Source organism: Echeneis naucrates, chromosome 22, assembly GCF_900963305.1.
Source record: "Echeneis naucrates chromosome 22, fEcheNa1.1, whole genome shotgun sequence".
Classification (NCBI taxonomy): domain Eukaryota; kingdom Metazoa; phylum Chordata; class Actinopteri; order Carangiformes; family Echeneidae; genus Echeneis; species Echeneis naucrates.
Genome location: NC_042532.1, coordinates 17,630,560 through 17,647,982, shown reverse-complemented (window position 1 = coordinate 17,647,982; position 17,423 = coordinate 17,630,560). Strand labels below are relative to the sequence as shown.

The 17,423-nt window shown below is 42.5% G+C and overlaps 2 protein-coding genes across 2 annotated transcripts; both read left to right on the top strand.

Moving 5' to 3' along the window:
* Positions 1-842: 842 nt before the first annotated feature.
* afg1la (AFG1 like ATPase a) lies at positions 843-7,150 on the top strand. The gene is made up of 13 exons (XM_029493169.1): positions 843-969; positions 1,303-1,514; positions 2,012-2,063; positions 2,155-2,256; positions 3,112-3,242; positions 3,379-3,478; positions 3,649-3,707; positions 3,828-3,910; positions 4,028-4,098; positions 4,227-4,327; positions 4,980-5,120; positions 5,205-5,315; positions 6,174-7,150. The coding sequence occupies exons 1-13, from the start codon at positions 843-845 to the stop codon at positions 6,309-6,311; spliced, it is 1,428 nt and encodes a 475-aa protein (XP_029349029.1). The 3' UTR covers positions 6,312-7,150.
* Positions 7,151-7,861: 711 nt separating this feature from the next.
* foxo3a (forkhead box O3A) lies at positions 7,862-17,328 on the top strand. The gene is made up of 2 exons (XM_029493160.1): positions 7,862-9,091; positions 14,055-17,328. Exons 1-2 carry the CDS (start codon positions 8,558-8,560, stop codon positions 15,366-15,368), a joined length of 1,848 nt encoding a protein of 615 aa, XP_029349020.1. The 5' UTR covers positions 7,862-8,557; the 3' UTR covers positions 15,369-17,328.
* The last annotated feature ends 95 nt before the right edge of the window (positions 17,329-17,423 follow it).

The following is a 17,423-nucleotide window of genomic DNA, read 5'->3' as shown; positions in this document are numbered from 1 at the left end:
CACATGAAATACATGGACTGAATATATTTAGCTCTTTACAGAAAAAACAAGCCAAGCTTCTGTGTGACTAACTATAAAGGGCATTCTTCACTACATTAATCAAGATTATAATGCAGATGAAAGGAAGAATTGGTCATAAAAACAATCCTTCCTCCCAATTTGCCACAACTGTTCATAATACTGATTAATCTATAAAATGATTGGCAGTTCATTTTAATAAAAAATAAGTAATAATAAGTAATTAATCCAGAATCAGCACATCACTAGCCATTAGTCATTAGTCATTAGTCATTAGCTGCAGCCCTGATTCATTATTCACACTGCTGTTATCTGGCATTAACACATATTTTAAAAAATCGAATCAGAAATGCTGAATCAACTTTTAATGTAAAAACTCGGTTCTTAATCTCAAATGTGACAGAGTGCTCCGTTTTTCTGTATAATATTGTCCTGAAGTTTTTTTTTTTTTTTGTTTTTTTTTTTACTTGTCCACAGGTCTGCAAGTTTTATATTAAGAATTTAAACTTTATTTTCAGACACATTTCGCACCGTGCTGTTGTCATGTTTTATGTTAAATTGTGTCTTAAACCGTTTTCATGACTTGTGTAGAGCCCTTTGAGATTCTTTGTTGTGTCTTTTCTTTGTTTCTTTGGTTACTCTATTCATACAGATTATCATAAACACTATAATAACAATGTTTGTGTTAATACAATATGAATTGTTAATGAATTCTCTGCTTTAAGAAAGAGGAATAAACCAAGAAATGTCGCCCCTGCTGGATGACGCGTTTCTCTGTTTCTGTCTTTGCTAATAAAGTTGCGTTGACGCAGTTTGAATCCAAGATGGCGGTGCGCGTACCGCTGTCCACAAAGATGTCACCCTCAGCTTTGCTGGGCTTTAAATGTGTTTTCAGTGAGAGATATTCCTCCGGAAAGCTGCTGAGATGTTTAGCGGAGCTCGGCAGACGAGGTGAGAGCAGTTTTTGGTGAGTTCCCGTGAAGGCGGGGTCGTTTGGGTGTTTGTCCGGAGCTGTAAACAGAGAACCAGTCGACCTAGCTCGGTGTTTCTCTCCGCTTCCAGCCAGTTCACCGTCTCTCCCTGTCAATAAAATGGTGTAACTGTCGTCCTTTTACCTGCTTATCAACTCATCTTTGTCGTTTGAACCGGGGTTTTTCTTGCCCTGTTAGCTTTCATGCTAGCTGGTCTGAAAACTCCTCCCAAAGGAGCGACATTATCGCGACTTATCGGATCCATGAGCGACTGTTTTGGAATAATGGGACGAGTTGTGTTTTTCCTGCTCAGGTTTCTCGGTGAAAGCCCAGCCGGAGGTGGAGGAGGGTGGTGGGGCGGTGGGAGCCGCCGGGTACAGCGGCCCTCTGGATCACTACAGCGGGCTGATCCGGGACGGGACTCTGCGGGAGGACGAGCATCAGAAAGCGGTTCTGCAGAGACTGGACGGTCTGCACAAAACACTGAGAGGATACAGCAACACACCGACGTCCATCTTCTCCAAGGTAAACGGACTCATTGTCATTTAAGTGGCACCTAGTGAGTTACAACGTGCTTCACAGATACTGTTATATTACTGACACATTACTGACACATATTATTAACACATGGAGAAATTGCATGAATGAAGTGAGAAGGGGAAAATAGGACAGACACCTGCTGCAAACCGACATTTAAAATATCAAGTTGGTTGTTTTGTTTTTTTTTTACTGGCCAGCAAAGTTTTTGATTCCTTAGTTTTCATTAAGTTTGCAGATTTATTTGCGGATTTTCACAGATGCTCAAGCTCTCTTTTATTTCTGTAAGTGATTGAAGGTGGATTTTAAGGTCAGCTGTGGGTCATTGGCTTGATATAGAAGCCAACCACTTTCGTTTTCTCGTGAACATTTGCATTCAGCACATTTCGTGGAATAACGTAACAATAATACAATAACAAACTGCAGCTTTTTTCATTGTAAAATATTGTAATCAGTTTTTTTTTTTTTATTTTCATGTCTTTCAGTTCTTTACAAAACCCAAACCTCCAAAAGGCTACTACATCTTTGGTGACGTTGGTAAGAAATGTGGAGTTGTGCACCTAAGTTTAATTCTTACAACTTGTGTTAACTATGTGTTGCGAGTTACTCACAGAGTCGATCTTTTCAGGCACAGGAAAAACTATGGTCATGGACATGTTTTATTCACATGTGGAGACTGAAAAGAAAAAGAGGGTTCATTTCCATGGTTTCATGTTGGACGTGCATAAAAGTGAGTACACTTGATACATGGAGGGAGCCCGAGTCACTGTTGAGCTGCTTCTCAAAAAGACTCTGACACTGACCTGGGATTGAAAATCCAAATCTTCAGGTTCATCCACTCAGACTTCAGACTTAAATTCAAAAGAAGTAAACTTGCTTTCTCGACTTTGTAGCTGCCTTCTACATTTTCAGCTAACCAGATGTAAACATCCGTTTAATCCCTGTCATTGTGGTCACAATGACCTTTAACAAGGTCGACACAAATCATTTGGACCTTTTGAATCAAAATGTTTTATATGGGCAGAGCTGCCGCCACCAGAGGGCGACTATGTCCCTTGTCCTACTTACTCAGTCAACTCTCAGCTCTGTGAAGGCCAGTTTGGATCTGACACGCTCTGCGTCCTTGTTGCCAATTATCAAAACCTATTACTTACAGCTCTGTTGCATATTAATGTCCGATTCAAGTGGCTTGTTTTGGTGCAGCTGTTGAATGAGCACTTCACCACAGGCTGTAGTCAGAATGAAGAGCAACACAGCGCTGTGGTTGCTGAACTGAGCTTATATTTCCTCTTGAGTTACCACTTTTTGGTGAAACTGTGTCTTTCTCCTCTTCAGTCCTGTTCTTTGATAAAGGAGAATCAGAATTACATACATAACATTTTTATAAATTGATTTCTTCACTCAAACTTTGAGCGAGTTGTGAACTCTTTTCTTCCTGAACCAAAGAGTACAGATGATGCATCTACTGAATGCACAGGTTTGTGTTCAATAATTTATTTTACTCTCAGACTGTTGTGAGTGCATGTTTTGATGCGTTTTTATTTGTACCTAGAACTCACAAAAACTCACACTTCTTTGTTTTCAGGGATCCATCGGCTAAAACAGAGTATGCCGAAGCGGAAAGCAGGAAAAATGGCCAAATCCTATGACCCCATTGCTCCAGTTGCTGAGGAGATCAGTGAAGAGGCTTGTCTTCTATGCTTTGATGAGTTTCAGGTATTGATCTTTCATGGTAGTCTTTTTTTTTTTCTCTACTTAATAGATACTTTAATAGGAGTCTGCCAGTCTCTGTACATTTTTGGTATCAGCAACACTGAACCCAAAGGGAATTTATTTCTAAAATGCATTTCAGGTGACTGATATCGCTGATGCCATGATTCTAAAGCAGCTATTTGAGAATCTCTTTCTGAATGGAGTCGTCGTTGTGGCCACTTCAAATCGTCCGCCTGAAGGTAACAAGCTGGTGTTATATTCACAAGATTATATTATGTATTTCTAAAATTTCTGTCCATTAATGTCATCAAACTATATGAGCAAACACTTTCACACCAAACTGTACTTTGAGATTTCACAAACTATTGAGAGTAAATGTAAAGAAATTGAATTAGTTGTCTTCCCACAGACTTGTATAAAAATGGGCTGCAGAGAGTCAACTTTGTGCCTTTTATTGCCGTGTTGCAGGTAAAAACACGAGTCCTTTTTCCACTCAGAATCAAGGATAGCTGTCAATGGTTTTAACAAACTTTAAAAAAATCATATTCTAAAGGCTCCTTTAGTGAATAATTTGTCTCGCACATGTAGAAATATTGCCAAACTCTTCGCCTGGATTCTGGGATAGATTACCGCAAAAGGAACAGGCCGTCTGCTGGGAAACTCTACTTTCTGTGAGAAATTCTTCATCTAAAGCAATCAGTAAAAACCAGTTTGATCCATCGTATGACTGCTATTTTATTTTATTTAGTTTTTTTAGCTTAATATTTCCCTGTTACCTTTCACTGTAGCTCCAGTGAACCTGACGTAGAAGCAACACTAGACAAGATGTTCGATGAACTGGCTTTCAAGCAGAACGACAGTAGGTGCTCTTTCAAATGATATTTGACTTCATTCTTCAACAGTTGTGTAGTTTGGATATGATTGTATCTGCAATATGGAAGTATTTTTACTTACTATGCAAATTTCCATATAATGTTTTCTCCAAAGTAACACGACCAAGAGTTCTGAACGTGCACAACAGAAAAGTCCGTCTGAACAAAGCTTGTGGGACCATCGTCGACTGTACATTTGAGGAGCTGTGTGATAGAGTAAGTCTCTCTGCACTCTTTTATAAGGTCGTTGGTTTTACAACAGCTCTGTCAAAATATCCGCATGCATCAGCATTGACTTCTGATCTGTAGGCATCCATATTCTTTAAATGTGTTCCACTGTTACTTTTTTTCTTTTGCTCACATCCCAGAAAGCATTTTTTAATTTACATTACAGTCAGTAGCAAGCAGCTGTCAAAAAAAGGATTTCTAAGCTCATGGTGACTAAGCAGAGTCTTCGGGTTTACCAAAGAATTGCTTTTGATCATTTTGAAATGCGAGTCTTTAGATTGACTGCTTGTGAATTTAATTGGAGCTACATTCCTATGATGTTGCGTCATATAAATTAAACTCCAATTTCTCACTACTTCGCCTTCATAACAAATTAATCCGGACTCTTGTTGCATGATTTCGTCAGGCTTTGCCTTTCGATCAGCTGCAGCAGGCAATCAAACTGAATTTAATGTCCAACAGGTTTGAGCAGTTTTTGGTTGAGCAATTGACCCACTTGTGACTCTACAGGCTGAAACAATCCAAAGAAGTCAAAGACATTCTAATATTACAGACATTAGAAAACAAAGTGGCTTGGCTTAATCTCAGGGAAATGTAAAGTGAACAGCGACTTAAATAAGAGTGGCGTCCACTGTTGCAGCCTTTAGGGGCCAGTGATTACCTGGAGATCTCCAGGCTGTTCGACACCGTCTTTATTCGACACATTCCTCTGCTCACGCTGAATAAGAAGACTCAAGCCCGGCGGCTCATAACGCTCGTGGATGCCCTTTATGACCACAAGGTACTTATTCTCTTGCAGATTTCGGAACCCCCCCCAAAAAAAAAAACAACAGCAAATTAATCAGGGGCCCTTCACATCTTTCAGGTGCGGGTGGTGATTCTCGCCGACCACCCACTGGAGGACATTTTTGTACACGACGGGGATCACAGTCACGATGAGAGCCACATTCTGATGGACGATCTGGGGCTGAAAAGGGTAAGAGAACAACCAGAAACCAGTTTTTTTTTTTATGTTGGGTGTGTACTTCACTCATAACTGTAGATAATTACACTGACTGGCTTTTGGCTGATCACAAACACACAACAGAAAGTCAGTCATTGCACTCAGTGTGTACACTTAACAAGAAAAAAAAAATAAATTTTTTTCTGTTTCTTCATTTTATTTGTTTTATATAAACTAAAATCAACACGTTACTTACAAAATAGAAACATGTAAATTTTGATTTGGATGACATATAGTTACACTCAGAGGTCAAAATAATTAGTCAGCATTTGTTTTAGCCAAAATAAACTAATAAGCAAATAAGAATTAAAAATGTAGATGCCATTTTCTTAATACTAGAGCAGAAAATATTGTAGTCATATGAAATGGATTTATTTTTTAAAGTCGCTTATTTACCCCTGAAATTGAAGTGTTCATTTCTCTTCACTTATTTCTTGAAAACCAGTTTTTGAGATGTGATGTTTGACATCACAAGCTGATGTTCATTTTTCTGCCTCCGCTTCAAGAAGTAAAGTTAAAATGTAATGTTGATGGGCCTCCCGGTTTTTGAGGGCTGACCCCCGGTTCAAGTTCCACCCCAGGGAACGTCCCTCTTTCCCCCGTTTCCTGTCCTGTGCAATGCTTTGCTGCGGGATCAGAATATAACATTGGCTAAACGTCAGGAGAAACATAAAAGCAGCATCAAATGAAAGCTCTGTTTCAGAGTGAACAGTGGTGCGATGACCACGAGCGTGCATGGCCTTGTTTTATTTACCTACCATACCATCTGTATCGTGCCTTTGTGTTAAAAAGTGAACACTCCCAATAAAAACCGAATTTTGAATTTAACAGGAAGAAGCCAGCAGTTTGTCCATATTTAGTGGAGAGGAGGAAAAATTTGCCTTCCAGAGGACAGTGTCTCGACTCACAGAGATGCAGACAGAAGATTATTGGCTGGAAGGGGACAGAAGCATGAAATCGAAGGTTTAACATTTGGGATAATCAACGGTTACGTAATGTTCGTACTTTATACATTGTTCTTTCTCCTCACTGCCAAATCCAGACTGAACAATACTCCTACTCATCTTATCCAGCACAAACCTAACGGGACTGCTTGTGCGTGCGCACAAATGTTGTACAGAGAATATTTATTGATATTTGAAGGCCTTTTATGACTTTATTGCAGCATTGCACTTTACATATCATTTTTAAGATGAAATTTAGGGTGTCATATTGCTTTTAACTCCGTTCCCCTTTGTGGTCCAACTGTATTTGCTTTTTTTGAATCTGTGGGGGGAAAAAAAGCTGGACAACTTTTGGGAAGAACATTTGAATGCATCTCATTGAGTTCTAAAGGATTCAAGTCTAAATACAGTGACAGGAGGTTGGTCTGCGTATTTAAATCTGAGTGTTTATCTCTGAATTATTATTATTATTTTTTTTATTCTTTTAGTCCTTTTTTGGGGATGTTGTTTGGGAGTTCATGAAATTTCAAACAGTTAATCTTTTTTATTGTCAATATGAACAGGGGAAAAAAACATACTGCAGTAAATGTAGTATTTTACATATTACTTGGAGTTTTCTGAAATCGTCTTCCTAAATGAAACCAGTGAGGGTTTGGGGTTGAACTGTCAACCGTCTGAATTTTTTTTTTGTTTGTTTCTTTAACGGGACTGTGGGAAGTGAAAACAAACAAGCAAAGAACTTCAAAGTGAATTTCCTGCACAAACAAATGTTATCAGCACAGACAGTTTGTGCGTTTTATCCAGCGGATTTTGATGCACTTTGTCATAAACCTCAAAACTGCTGAAATCCAGAGAAGAATCAAACTTGTTCATGTGTGAATTTCTTCCATTTACAGTTTTTTTTTTTTTTTTTGGTGACAGGCCCGTGTATATGTGAGCTCAGCAGTTGTATTATAAGTGATCGGATGCTAAAGCTAATGAGACAATAACAACCATCAGCACTGATAAGTGTCAGATCAGTCTGTTTGGACGGGTTGGTTCAGTAATATCAAAACTAATATGAACTCAGTTTTGAAACTATAACTCTTCTGCTCTCTGACTTGAAGCAGTAATGTAATTATAATATATATCCCCCCCCCGGAAAATTAACACATCCATTATCTGTGTCATTAATACAACATATAAACACATCGCCTCATTATTCCTTTAAAAATGAATGTCTCTTATCTCAGACAGTTGGACAATCTCAGATAAGTAAATGCTTAAAAATATGGAGGCTGATGCTGGTTTTTCTATATTATTAGATTAAATCATCTGGTAAAAAAAAATTCCCATGTACATTAAAGACGGGACAGTGATGTCATGTCCACACTGTCTCTTTAATTTCAGTGCAGTTTTTTTTGCTTCCTCCTGGACTTGGAGCGTTTGCACCCACCACAGCAGCAGCAGATTGAATGAGGAGTGCTGCAGGCAGCTGCAGCTGTCTGAGTCGCTTCTGATCTGCAGCGAGAAATGCACGATTGTTTTATTTTATTTCTTTTTTTTTTTAGCTCTTCGGAAGTCCATTTAGCGTGTTGCTGGTTTTCTATAGCCGCCCTGTCCCTATAATTTATATATATATTTTTACATTTTTTTTATTTTATTTTTTATTTTTAACAAAAAGCTGCAGGCCCTTGCAGAAGCCGTTCTCCGCCTTGATGGTATCTGGACGGCGGCGCTCTGCTCAGCCGACCGGCCGCTGCCTGCACGGATGATAAAGGACTTGTTGGTGGCGGTGGGGGGGGGGGGGGGAGGAAACAGTCAAGATGGCAGCTGTTTGCGGAGTGATAAAGCTGATGTGCTGACATCAGATGAAGCCATCCTCGGTTTCTTGTGGCATGCACGTCGCCGGATCTCGGTGCGGGACGCGGGCGCTTTGTGAAGGAACGCCGTCCGGATTCCTCCGGGACCGTCCGCAGACGCTTCACACCTCAAACGCCGCATTTCGCAAAATTGCAGCGCATGTCGGTCAGGGTGTGGGCCGTGCACGGGGAAAGGAGGTGTTGTGTTAATGCTGGTCAGCCCCCCCCCCACACACACACACACACACCCCCAGCAGGAGGACATACACGGACCAGACACGTGTTGCGGACTCGGCTGCAGGCTGGACATTTCCATGCATGAACACCACAGTAAATGAAGCGTCCCTGAAGGCAGCACAGACACATTGATGGAATGCGCCCTGAGTGATTTTCTGAACCTTTGTGCACAAACCCAGATATCGCGATTATCATGGCTGAGCCCGAGCCTCCGTTAAACGTGGAGATAGATCCGGATTTCGAGCCCCAGAAGCGGCCCCGCTCCTGCACCTGGCCGCTGCCCCGTCCGGAGTCCGGAGCGGGCAAACCGGGGCCGAGCGACGCTGACGTAATCCCCGAGGAGGAGGACGACGATGAGGGCGGCGCTGCCCAGAAAGGCGTCGGTAAAGCCCGGGAGCCGAGCGCCGGCACCGGCGGGGGCTCCTCCACCTCTCAGCCGGTGGAGGTCCGGCGCGGCCCCTGCAAGGAGGAGGCCGCCGACGGGTCGCCTTCCTCGGCGCACACCCCCGCCGCGGCTCCGGGCGGCTCCGCGGCCGCCCAGCAGCTGAGGAAGTCCTCCGCCCGCAGGAACGCCTGGGGCAACTACTCCTATGCAGACCTCATCACCCAAGCCATCGACAGCTCCCCGGAGAAGAGGCTGACCTTGTCCCAGATCTACGACTGGATGGTGAGGTCTGTGCCGTATTTCAAGGACAAAGGCGACAGCAACAGCTCCGCCGGCTGGAAGGTGAGCGGTGACATGCTGCTGCTGTCATCACAGCAAAGAGCGGACTGACACGGTTTCACACGCTGGCTGCTCTCGTTCACTCGTTCACTCGTTCATTTATTCATTTCGCTGACAGCAGCGCACACAGGTTGGATATCTGGCTGCGTTTCACTCTCTATCGGCAGCCTCAGTTTGGTTGTCGGTGTGGAGCGTCGGCAGGGAATGGGCATCATGTCCAAACACAGTTTACAGTTCAGTCACACAGATTATTAGTTTGGCACCTACATTAAAACAAACAAACAAAAAAAAAAAAAAAAAATCTAAGCACACACTAATCCTGTAAAAACAAACTGCTGAGTATGAAAGTCGAGACTGAAAGCAGGCATTTTCACTTTCAGACAGCCCGGTGATGCTGCCACACAGGGGCCTCTTAAAAGCTCCACTGTGGCCCTGTGTGCTTCTGTTTGATTTTAAGGATTAGTACAGGACCAAACCAATTCATCTGTCATGGAATCAAGTCTGATGAAAGCTTTGAGCTTTGCAGGATTTAGATTGGAGGAGGAGGAGGTGGTGGTGGTGGTGGTGGAGGGGGTTAGAAAAACTCTGGAAATAGGTTTTTAATCCTGCACAACTGTTACTGTGGGATGCAGCTGATTCTGGGGGAGTTTCTTCATGAAGAATTTACAGTTGCAGCAAAGACTCTGCTTCTTCTTGCTTGCCACAGATGCTCTGGCATGTTTGGGGGGGGGGGGTAAACAAACGGATGGTGCTGTCTGATGAATCTGTCGGTTGATTCTTTAGTGCTGGTCAGTTTTCCTTCATGCCTGGATGCTCATTGTGCCACCGCAGGCACTCAGCTGCTGCAGATAGACAGCAGCTCGCCGGGGAAAGGGTTAACGTTGTGGGGTTTCAAAAGAGCTGACATCAGCATTTCCTAGGAGATGCTTTGTAGCTGTGTGACATTCAGATATCAGCTTAAGGTTGAAAAAAAAAAAAGGTTATCTGCTGGTCTGCAGGGTGTAAATCCAGAGCTGTCATACATCTCTGTTGGAGAAAAAAAAAAACTAAACCAGAATAATGACACATTCAAAGATAAGCTTCATCTGTAGCTCTCATTGTTGTGAATACAAACTAAATATTTAAGCTTCCTATATGGATGACCGCCCAGCGGCTCGGCCCTGCTGTGCTGCCACACTGCCTTTTTTCGTTTGGCCCGGGCACAAGAATCAGTCAGCTGACTATAAATTATGTAGGTCAATGTGTAGCAGTGTGAGAGAAGCTCAGTGTTTCTCTTTGGATCTGGCTCCGGCTGAAACTGGCGCCGATCCAGTCCCCGTTCAGAACGAGGCATTGCTCAAAGGGTGCTGCAGCACTGCTGTGGCTGTGTGGGGGAGGGGAAGGCAGGAGTTTTTATTGTTTTATTTTTTATTTTTTTTAATTGTTATTTCTTTTAGGACAGTGTGGCTCATCCTTTATGTGCTTGAGCAGCTTTGGGGAAAACTGAACTGTGGCTACAGTTGTGTTGTTTCTTTGAAGGAACAGGGCTGGTAGCTTTTACCTCCTACATGGACACACATTCCTTCAAAAAATTCAGGAAATAACAGGAATGCCGTGTTGTACACACAGTTCAGATTACTATACATCTTTAACCACAGCGGAGGCCCTCGTTCTGTAGTGTTATCTATTCAAATTCAGTTGGCCTGTAATAAAAACAGCTGCCTTGGATTCTATATTGTTGTTTAAAAAAGGACTAGATTGACGAATTTGGTCAGTTTTTGTTTTTTGTTTTTTTTCCCCAGATTGCATTTTGTTGTATTATACTGGACCGCAATTTTATCCATCTGCTTTAACACAGCTCAATCCATTACAGCAACAGTACAAATTATAGTGCCTTAAATGGCCGTGGAGCTGAATCAAAACCTCTGTTAGCCTCAACCAAAACTGTCACAAAGGTTTATTTATTGCAGAGCTGTTGTATTCAGTTTCGTTAGATTGACCAGGACAGGTGCTGCTGTTATTGTGTTCACTCTCTGTAGGTCCTGGGGTGATTAACAGTATCTGGCCTGCTTTGCATGTGTCTGTTAGTATTTATGGGCCCGCTTGGTCAGCTCCAAGTAACAAATGTGATATCAGATATCTTACTTGTTGTTGGGTTAAGGCGCTTCTTGAGGAAAAACATCTATAAATCTCACCTTTACGTCAGAATTTGCCCAAGAAGGATGCGGCAACATGTTCTGGCTTTTTTTTTTTTTTTTTTTACAGTTTCTATTCTAGTTGCATTTGTTCAGTGATGGTGAGTCACTTGTTCATTTTTGTCCATGTATGAAATGTAAGACAATTGGGAGAGAAGTCTTTTGGAGATAAAGCAGATGCTATAACTATAGATCTGGAGACAATTTTGCTGGAAACGTGACACAAATGCCCACATTAAGCCAAAGTTGGAGTGAAGTTACTCATAAGCTGTGTGAAATGGTGGCGGGACTAAAGCTTGAATCCTGTTTTGCTTCTCACTTAATTAGATTATTAGGAAATTTTGAGAATAGACCACATTTAAAAATGTTCACTTTCAGGGGACATTAGAAACAGTTTGATAGATAAAATTATGTTTTTCTTTGTTCAGTCTCACACCTTTTTTCTTTTCTTTTCTTTTTTTTTTTTTTAAAGTCAAATCCAGAACATGGGAAGAATGGTAAAGTGGCAATGCACCTTCGAAGGGATGCCCGAAGTGAAATCATGACCTTTTGATTCAAAGCCTGAAGTCACTACAACACGACGACGTTGCTCTACTGCAGCAGTACTTTGCTCGTTCCTGTGTTCTCCACGTAGCCTGTTTTTTATCCACACAAATTTGTGCAGATTTTAGAATAAGGTTCCTCCCTGAGACTCATTTATCAGCCTGTGGAGAAGATGAAATACTAAAATCATCCACATCCTGCCAAGTCATGGGTGCTGGTGAAAGACCATGAAGGAAATTAAAATCCAGTGTACGCTGAGTTGCTTCTCGGTGTGTTTTATTAACACCTGCACTGCTGTGACTGCTCTCTTCATCTTTTTGGCACTTTGATAAAACGATTTGGGATTCATTCTCTTTGAACCATCTTCCTGTTATAAATTCAGCTAACAGATGTGGACGAGTTCCAATGGAGGCTGAAATGAGAGGAAATGTCTCGGGTTTGGCCAAAGCCCGAAATGGCGGCACAAATGAATTAAAGGATATGGGGATATTCTATCGTTTTAAATTTAGAGCTACTGCCAGTAGTTGGTTAGCTTGCGTCTGCACGTTGAAACCAGAGGAAATAGCCCGAACGTTTATACACTTTATTTTTCAATGGATTGAAAAAACAAGTTATCATTTGTTGATTGATGAGCTTTAGAGGAGCTGGTTTTCGTCGCCTTTAGGTCGTACCAGCGAGCATTTTCCCTCCCCTTCCAGTTCTCATGCTGAGATAAGCCAAACAGCTGCAGGCTATAGCTTCATATTTATCATAAATACATGCATGAGCGTGTCAATCTTGACCTTTTACTCCCACTAAAGTGTGCTTTCCAAGGTCTAGGGTATCTACAGTGAGTGCGGGGAAGTCAGCAGCTGGGATGCACAGAGCATTGAGGTACCTGAGTCACTCCGTTGGCAATGAGTGTGTTTGCTGGTTGACCAATCCTGTAATTGGCTTTGAGCAAGGGATTTGATGTAAGTTTGAAGTCAGCAGGTGATTCTATTGAGTCACTGCATTTAGAGGCAGACTGTGGCCAGTGTTCATTTGGGATGTTTTAGTCATCACAAAGCTGGAGATCATCTGCCTCTACAGGTCCATGTCATGTGCTGCGCTCGTCTGGTGTTTGATTAGCTAAATCTGCTGAGAGACGGATTTAAATAGGACCTCAGTTTTCTCAAGATAATTCAAGCTGAAGAGAATTATGCTGGACCGTCTCCCATTGAGGTTAGACTTTGGGCTGCAGAGATCACTGCAGAGTTTCTCTTTACTTACTGCAGTGAGTCTTGGTGTGGGCCAGCCGTGCAGGCTCCAGCTGTTTAATTTTGTACATGGTTGGGAAAATCTCCAGGGAAAATCCTGTAGACCTCTCAGAGCAGCTAGAAATAGGTCACAGTTTGAGGTGCAAAGAAAAATTGTCTCTTAGAAGACACTGCAGCGTTGCAGTTGTTCACAGTACTTGGTTTTAATTGCTGGTTTAACGAGAAAAACCTTAGATATTCTGTTGCGGGAGAGAGGAGACGGTTTAGAGCGCAAATATGAATCCTCGCTCTCGTTTTCATCACCCTTTTTACTGTAATAGTGCTTCACTAGTCAAGATTATTGTCCTTGCAATGTTAAAGCACCACTAAATCCTACAGAGGAATGAAGACGAGCAGTTAGAATATCAGACAGCTTCAAAACAGATGAGTTTATTAGAATTCCCCGGAAAACCACAAGGTCTGGTCAAGAAGATTTTGATCCTCACATGATCTTTTTCATTGAAGGTTCGCTTGATTTCCAAGGTCAAGAATAAACCTTCAGTCTCAACTGAACCTGATTGAAGTTTTGGGAAAAAAAAAAAACCCAAATGGATGCAGCAGAAGCCAGGATAGTCTGACTTTTAGTCTGCAGCATAATTTTAAAAAGGGAAGGAACCCATAAATCCTGTAATACAACCAGCTGTGTGTTTTCATCACACGCCTTACTTCCTGGTGGGCAGACACATTTTTCAGAGGCTTTTTGTGAAAAAAAAAAAAAAAGAAACCTTGCTGTCTCCAAGGCCTGCATGATGATGTCATCCAGGTTATTTTAACAGATTTGACGAAGCAAAGTTTACACAACTGCATTTCCGATACAGACTGAGTAGTTTTCCATGTGACTAATGCACTGACTGCAGTGTGTCAAATGTGTGTATTTCTCTGCTGATGTCATTGGTATGTACAAGTGATTTGACACAAATTTTCAGAAAGTATAAAAATGCATTAAATTCTTTCCATCCGTTGTTATTGCAGAATTCCATCCGACACAATCTGTCCCTGCACAGTCGTTTTGTGAAAGTCCAGAATGAAGGAACGGGGAAAAGTTCCTGGTGGATGGTCAACCCAGAGGGAGGGAAAGGAGGCAAAGCTCCACGACGACGGGCCGTATCGATGGATAACAGTAAGTACATCAAGGGCGCCCGAGGTCGCGCCACCAAGAAGAAAGCATCACTGCAGGCCGCTCAAGATGGCAGCTCTGAGAGCTCCTCAAGTCTCTCCAAATGGACAGGAAGCCCCACTTCTCGCAGCAGTGACGAGCTAGATGCCTGGACAGACTTCCGCTCCCGGACCAATTCCAACGCCAGCACACTCAGCGGTCGTCTGTCCCCGATCCTGGCCAACCTGGAGCTGGACGAGGTGCCTGACGACGACTCTCCCCTCTCCCCGATGCTGTACTCCAGTCCCAGCAGCATGTCCCCGTCCACGGGGCCCACAGGGCTTTCTGACCTGGCAGGTACCATGAACCTTAACGATGGACTATCTGACAACCTGATGGACGACCTTTTGGACAATATCAGCCTGACAGCATCCCAGCAGCCTCCTCCTGGAGAGGAAGACAGCGGAGCAAACGGTCAGGGCAGCTCAGTGTTTACCTTCAGCTGCTCAGGAAGCAGTCTGGGGAGCCCATCTGGCAGCTATGGGCCGAACCCCCTTTTCAGCCCGCCGTCCATCACGAGCCTGCGGCAGTCACCCATGCAGACCATTCAGGAGAACAAGCAGACCACCTTCTCCTGCGTCTCGCACTTCAGCGACCACCAGACCCTGCAGGACCTGCTCAGTCTGGACTCCCACAGCCACAGCAACGTCATGCTCACCCAGTCCGACCCGCTGATGTCACAGGCCAGTACCGCGATTGCGCTGCAAAACTCTCGAAGAAATGCCATGCTGCTGCGGAAAGACCACATGCTGGTGAACCACACCAGCGCAGGTCAGGCCCAAAGCGCTCCAGTGCCTGGTTGGCAAGCTGGCTTGTCAACCTCTGACAACAACGCCAGTCACCCTGACACCAAGCAGCCGCACCTGAAGTCTCCCAGCAAGAACACCTCTATGCAGCTCGGCTCTGGTTTGTCCGGCCAGGACCGCTTTCCTGCCGATCTGGACCTGGACGTGTTCAATGGCAGCCTAGAGTGCGACATGGATTCCATCATCCGCAATGAACTGATGGATGCAGATTGCCTGGACCTCAGCTTCGACTCTTGCCTCGCCTCCGCCCAGAATGCCAACAGGAATTCAGGAAGCTTCTCGAGCTCAAAACAGACTTCCTCTCAAAGCTGGGTCCCAAGCTGAGAAACTCCATCAGAGCTCAGCATGAGCGAAAAGAAAAAAAGAGAGGAGTAGGGAAAATGTAAATTGGGTTTCATTGTCCTGCATTGTGCAAGTAGAGGGAAGGAAGTATGTAAAAGTTTCTTCATGTAGTATTTCTTTCCATTCTTTGTAATGTGAGGCATTAAGTTGGGTACTGTATCTGAAGTGTCTGAGACACACGATCGTGTCTTCACAGTGGAAAGAACAACATTCTTTAAAAAGATCAATGGCTGGATGATGTGAACAGCAGCACTGACTGGAAATATTGGACACTTTGTCAAAACTAAGCGAAAAGCATCAACTCGTGTTAGTCTCAGGGAATCACTCGTATCACAAAGTGATACATGAAACTGAAGAAGAATTATGTTTTCACCCTGCTTTCTCCTCTTTCACACCCTTTCATACCTAAAACCAACATTTTTGCCAAACCAGCTGTCAGCCTGTTGTTGGGGTGACAGCCTGTTTACAGAAACAAGCTGCAGAGAATGTTACAATTATTACGTTCCAGTGGAGGATACTTGACAAGTGTTTGTTTTTCTTCTTCTTCTTCTTCTTCTTCTTCTTCTTTCGTGGTTTTGTTTTTAAGTTTCTTTGAGAGGCGTAGCCTAAATGGACTAAAAGATTTAAAACAATAAAATAATGAACCCCCGCCCTCCCCCCATTGATGCACCGCGTCATGCACCAAATATCAATCTGTAGAGGTTAATATGTTATTAAGATGTGAACTGATCTACATTGGGTTTTTTTTTTGTATGTAATGTTTTATTTTTATTTAGCAAATTTTACCCTGTGATTTTAGTGACATTACTGTGAATTCTTTTCCTTCTGAAAAGGTGCATTACTGAAGTCTTGATGATTATGGTGTTTCCGCTGCAGGTCCCTTTTCACCATCCAGCCCACCCCCAACCTCCCCCCGACCCCGTCGTCCTCCTCATCCTCCTCTTCCACTTACTGCAATATTGGAAGTGCAGCTCAGTGTAGAGTTTAGGACAGAATTAAGGCCATCATTTAGCTGTAGTTGACACCATTTAGTAAACACTTAAGACTATTTGGATTGAAATAACACACTCTGCGACTCCGCGGCACTCAATCTACAATATTTTGGTGTTTGTTCATTTGAAGGAGTTCTTGGTGCTATAAATAAGAAGATAGCAGGGAGTGGCTGCAGATGGCGCGTCATTGGTACCCTCCCATTGTGTTATCAGCACTATAGCAGGTGCGTGAGAGGAGGATGTGTAGTAACTCATTTGAGGAGAAGCAACCACAGTATTTTAAAAATTGCCAAAATATTTCTGCATTTAAATAAGTGGGAATAAGAGAATATACAGTGTATAAATGTTAGGAACCAGTGCTATAAGGGCAAAAAATAAATAAATAAATAAATAAAAAATCAACATCAGCAGTTTTTGTAGGAACAGCAGGATGATTTATTATTTTTTTTATACTTCATCATTTTGAAATGACAATTTATTTTATTAATTTTATTTTCTCTAACTATGATTCTGCATGTTTGACCCCATGTAAACCGGGTTCGAGCTTTGTGAAAGCACTTTTGTGTTAACGGACTGTAGCCTACAATTTGGCCACCTCGAATGGGTATTGATTTGCAGGACAGACAGCAAATGAATCAATCAAATTGTGTCCTCAATTAGAGTTATTGGGAAAAATGCGAGTTTGAGTTGCGCCCACTCCGATACTTCACTGATATTAATTTGACAGGAAAAAAAAAAAATCTATTTAAGAAAAATATATTCTGCACATGCTTCCAGACATATTTTTTTCAGACATAGCTTTGTGTGAGCGACCATGTCTTCAAAATACAACGAACAGATTTAAAGCTGCATTTTTTTTTCCCTACATTAATTTTGAGTCACACTCACTGCCACTATCCATTCTCCATTTGTTCCTATTGCTCCTACAAAAAAAAAAAAAAAAAAAAAAAGAGTCAAGTCGACATTGTCAGTTGTTATTCCAATTCCTATCTTGGTTGTATCAGAGATGGTGCATGTAAATAAAGCTTAAAGAACCACTGAACAT

Bases quoted from the DNA above. Each gene is read 5' to 3' on its own strand.
- afg1la (XM_029493169.1), top strand. From the start codon at position 843: ATGGCGGTGCGCGTACCGCTGTCCACAAAGATGTCACCCTCAGCTTTG. The intron at 2,257-3,111 runs GTGAGTACACTT...CTTTGTTTTCAG, and splicing joins CATGTTGGACGTGCATAAAA to GGATCCATCGGCTAAAACAG. The intron at 4,328-4,979 runs GTAAGTCTCTCT...CCACTGTTGCAG, and splicing joins TTGAGGAGCTGTGTGATAGA to CCTTTAGGGGCCAGTGATTA.
- foxo3a (XM_029493160.1), top strand. From the start codon at position 8,558: ATGGCTGAGCCCGAGCCTCCGTTAAACGTGGAGATAGATCCGGATTTC. The intron at 9,092-14,054 runs GTGAGCGGTGAC...TTGTTATTGCAG, and splicing joins ACAGCTCCGCCGGCTGGAAG to AATTCCATCCGACACAATCT.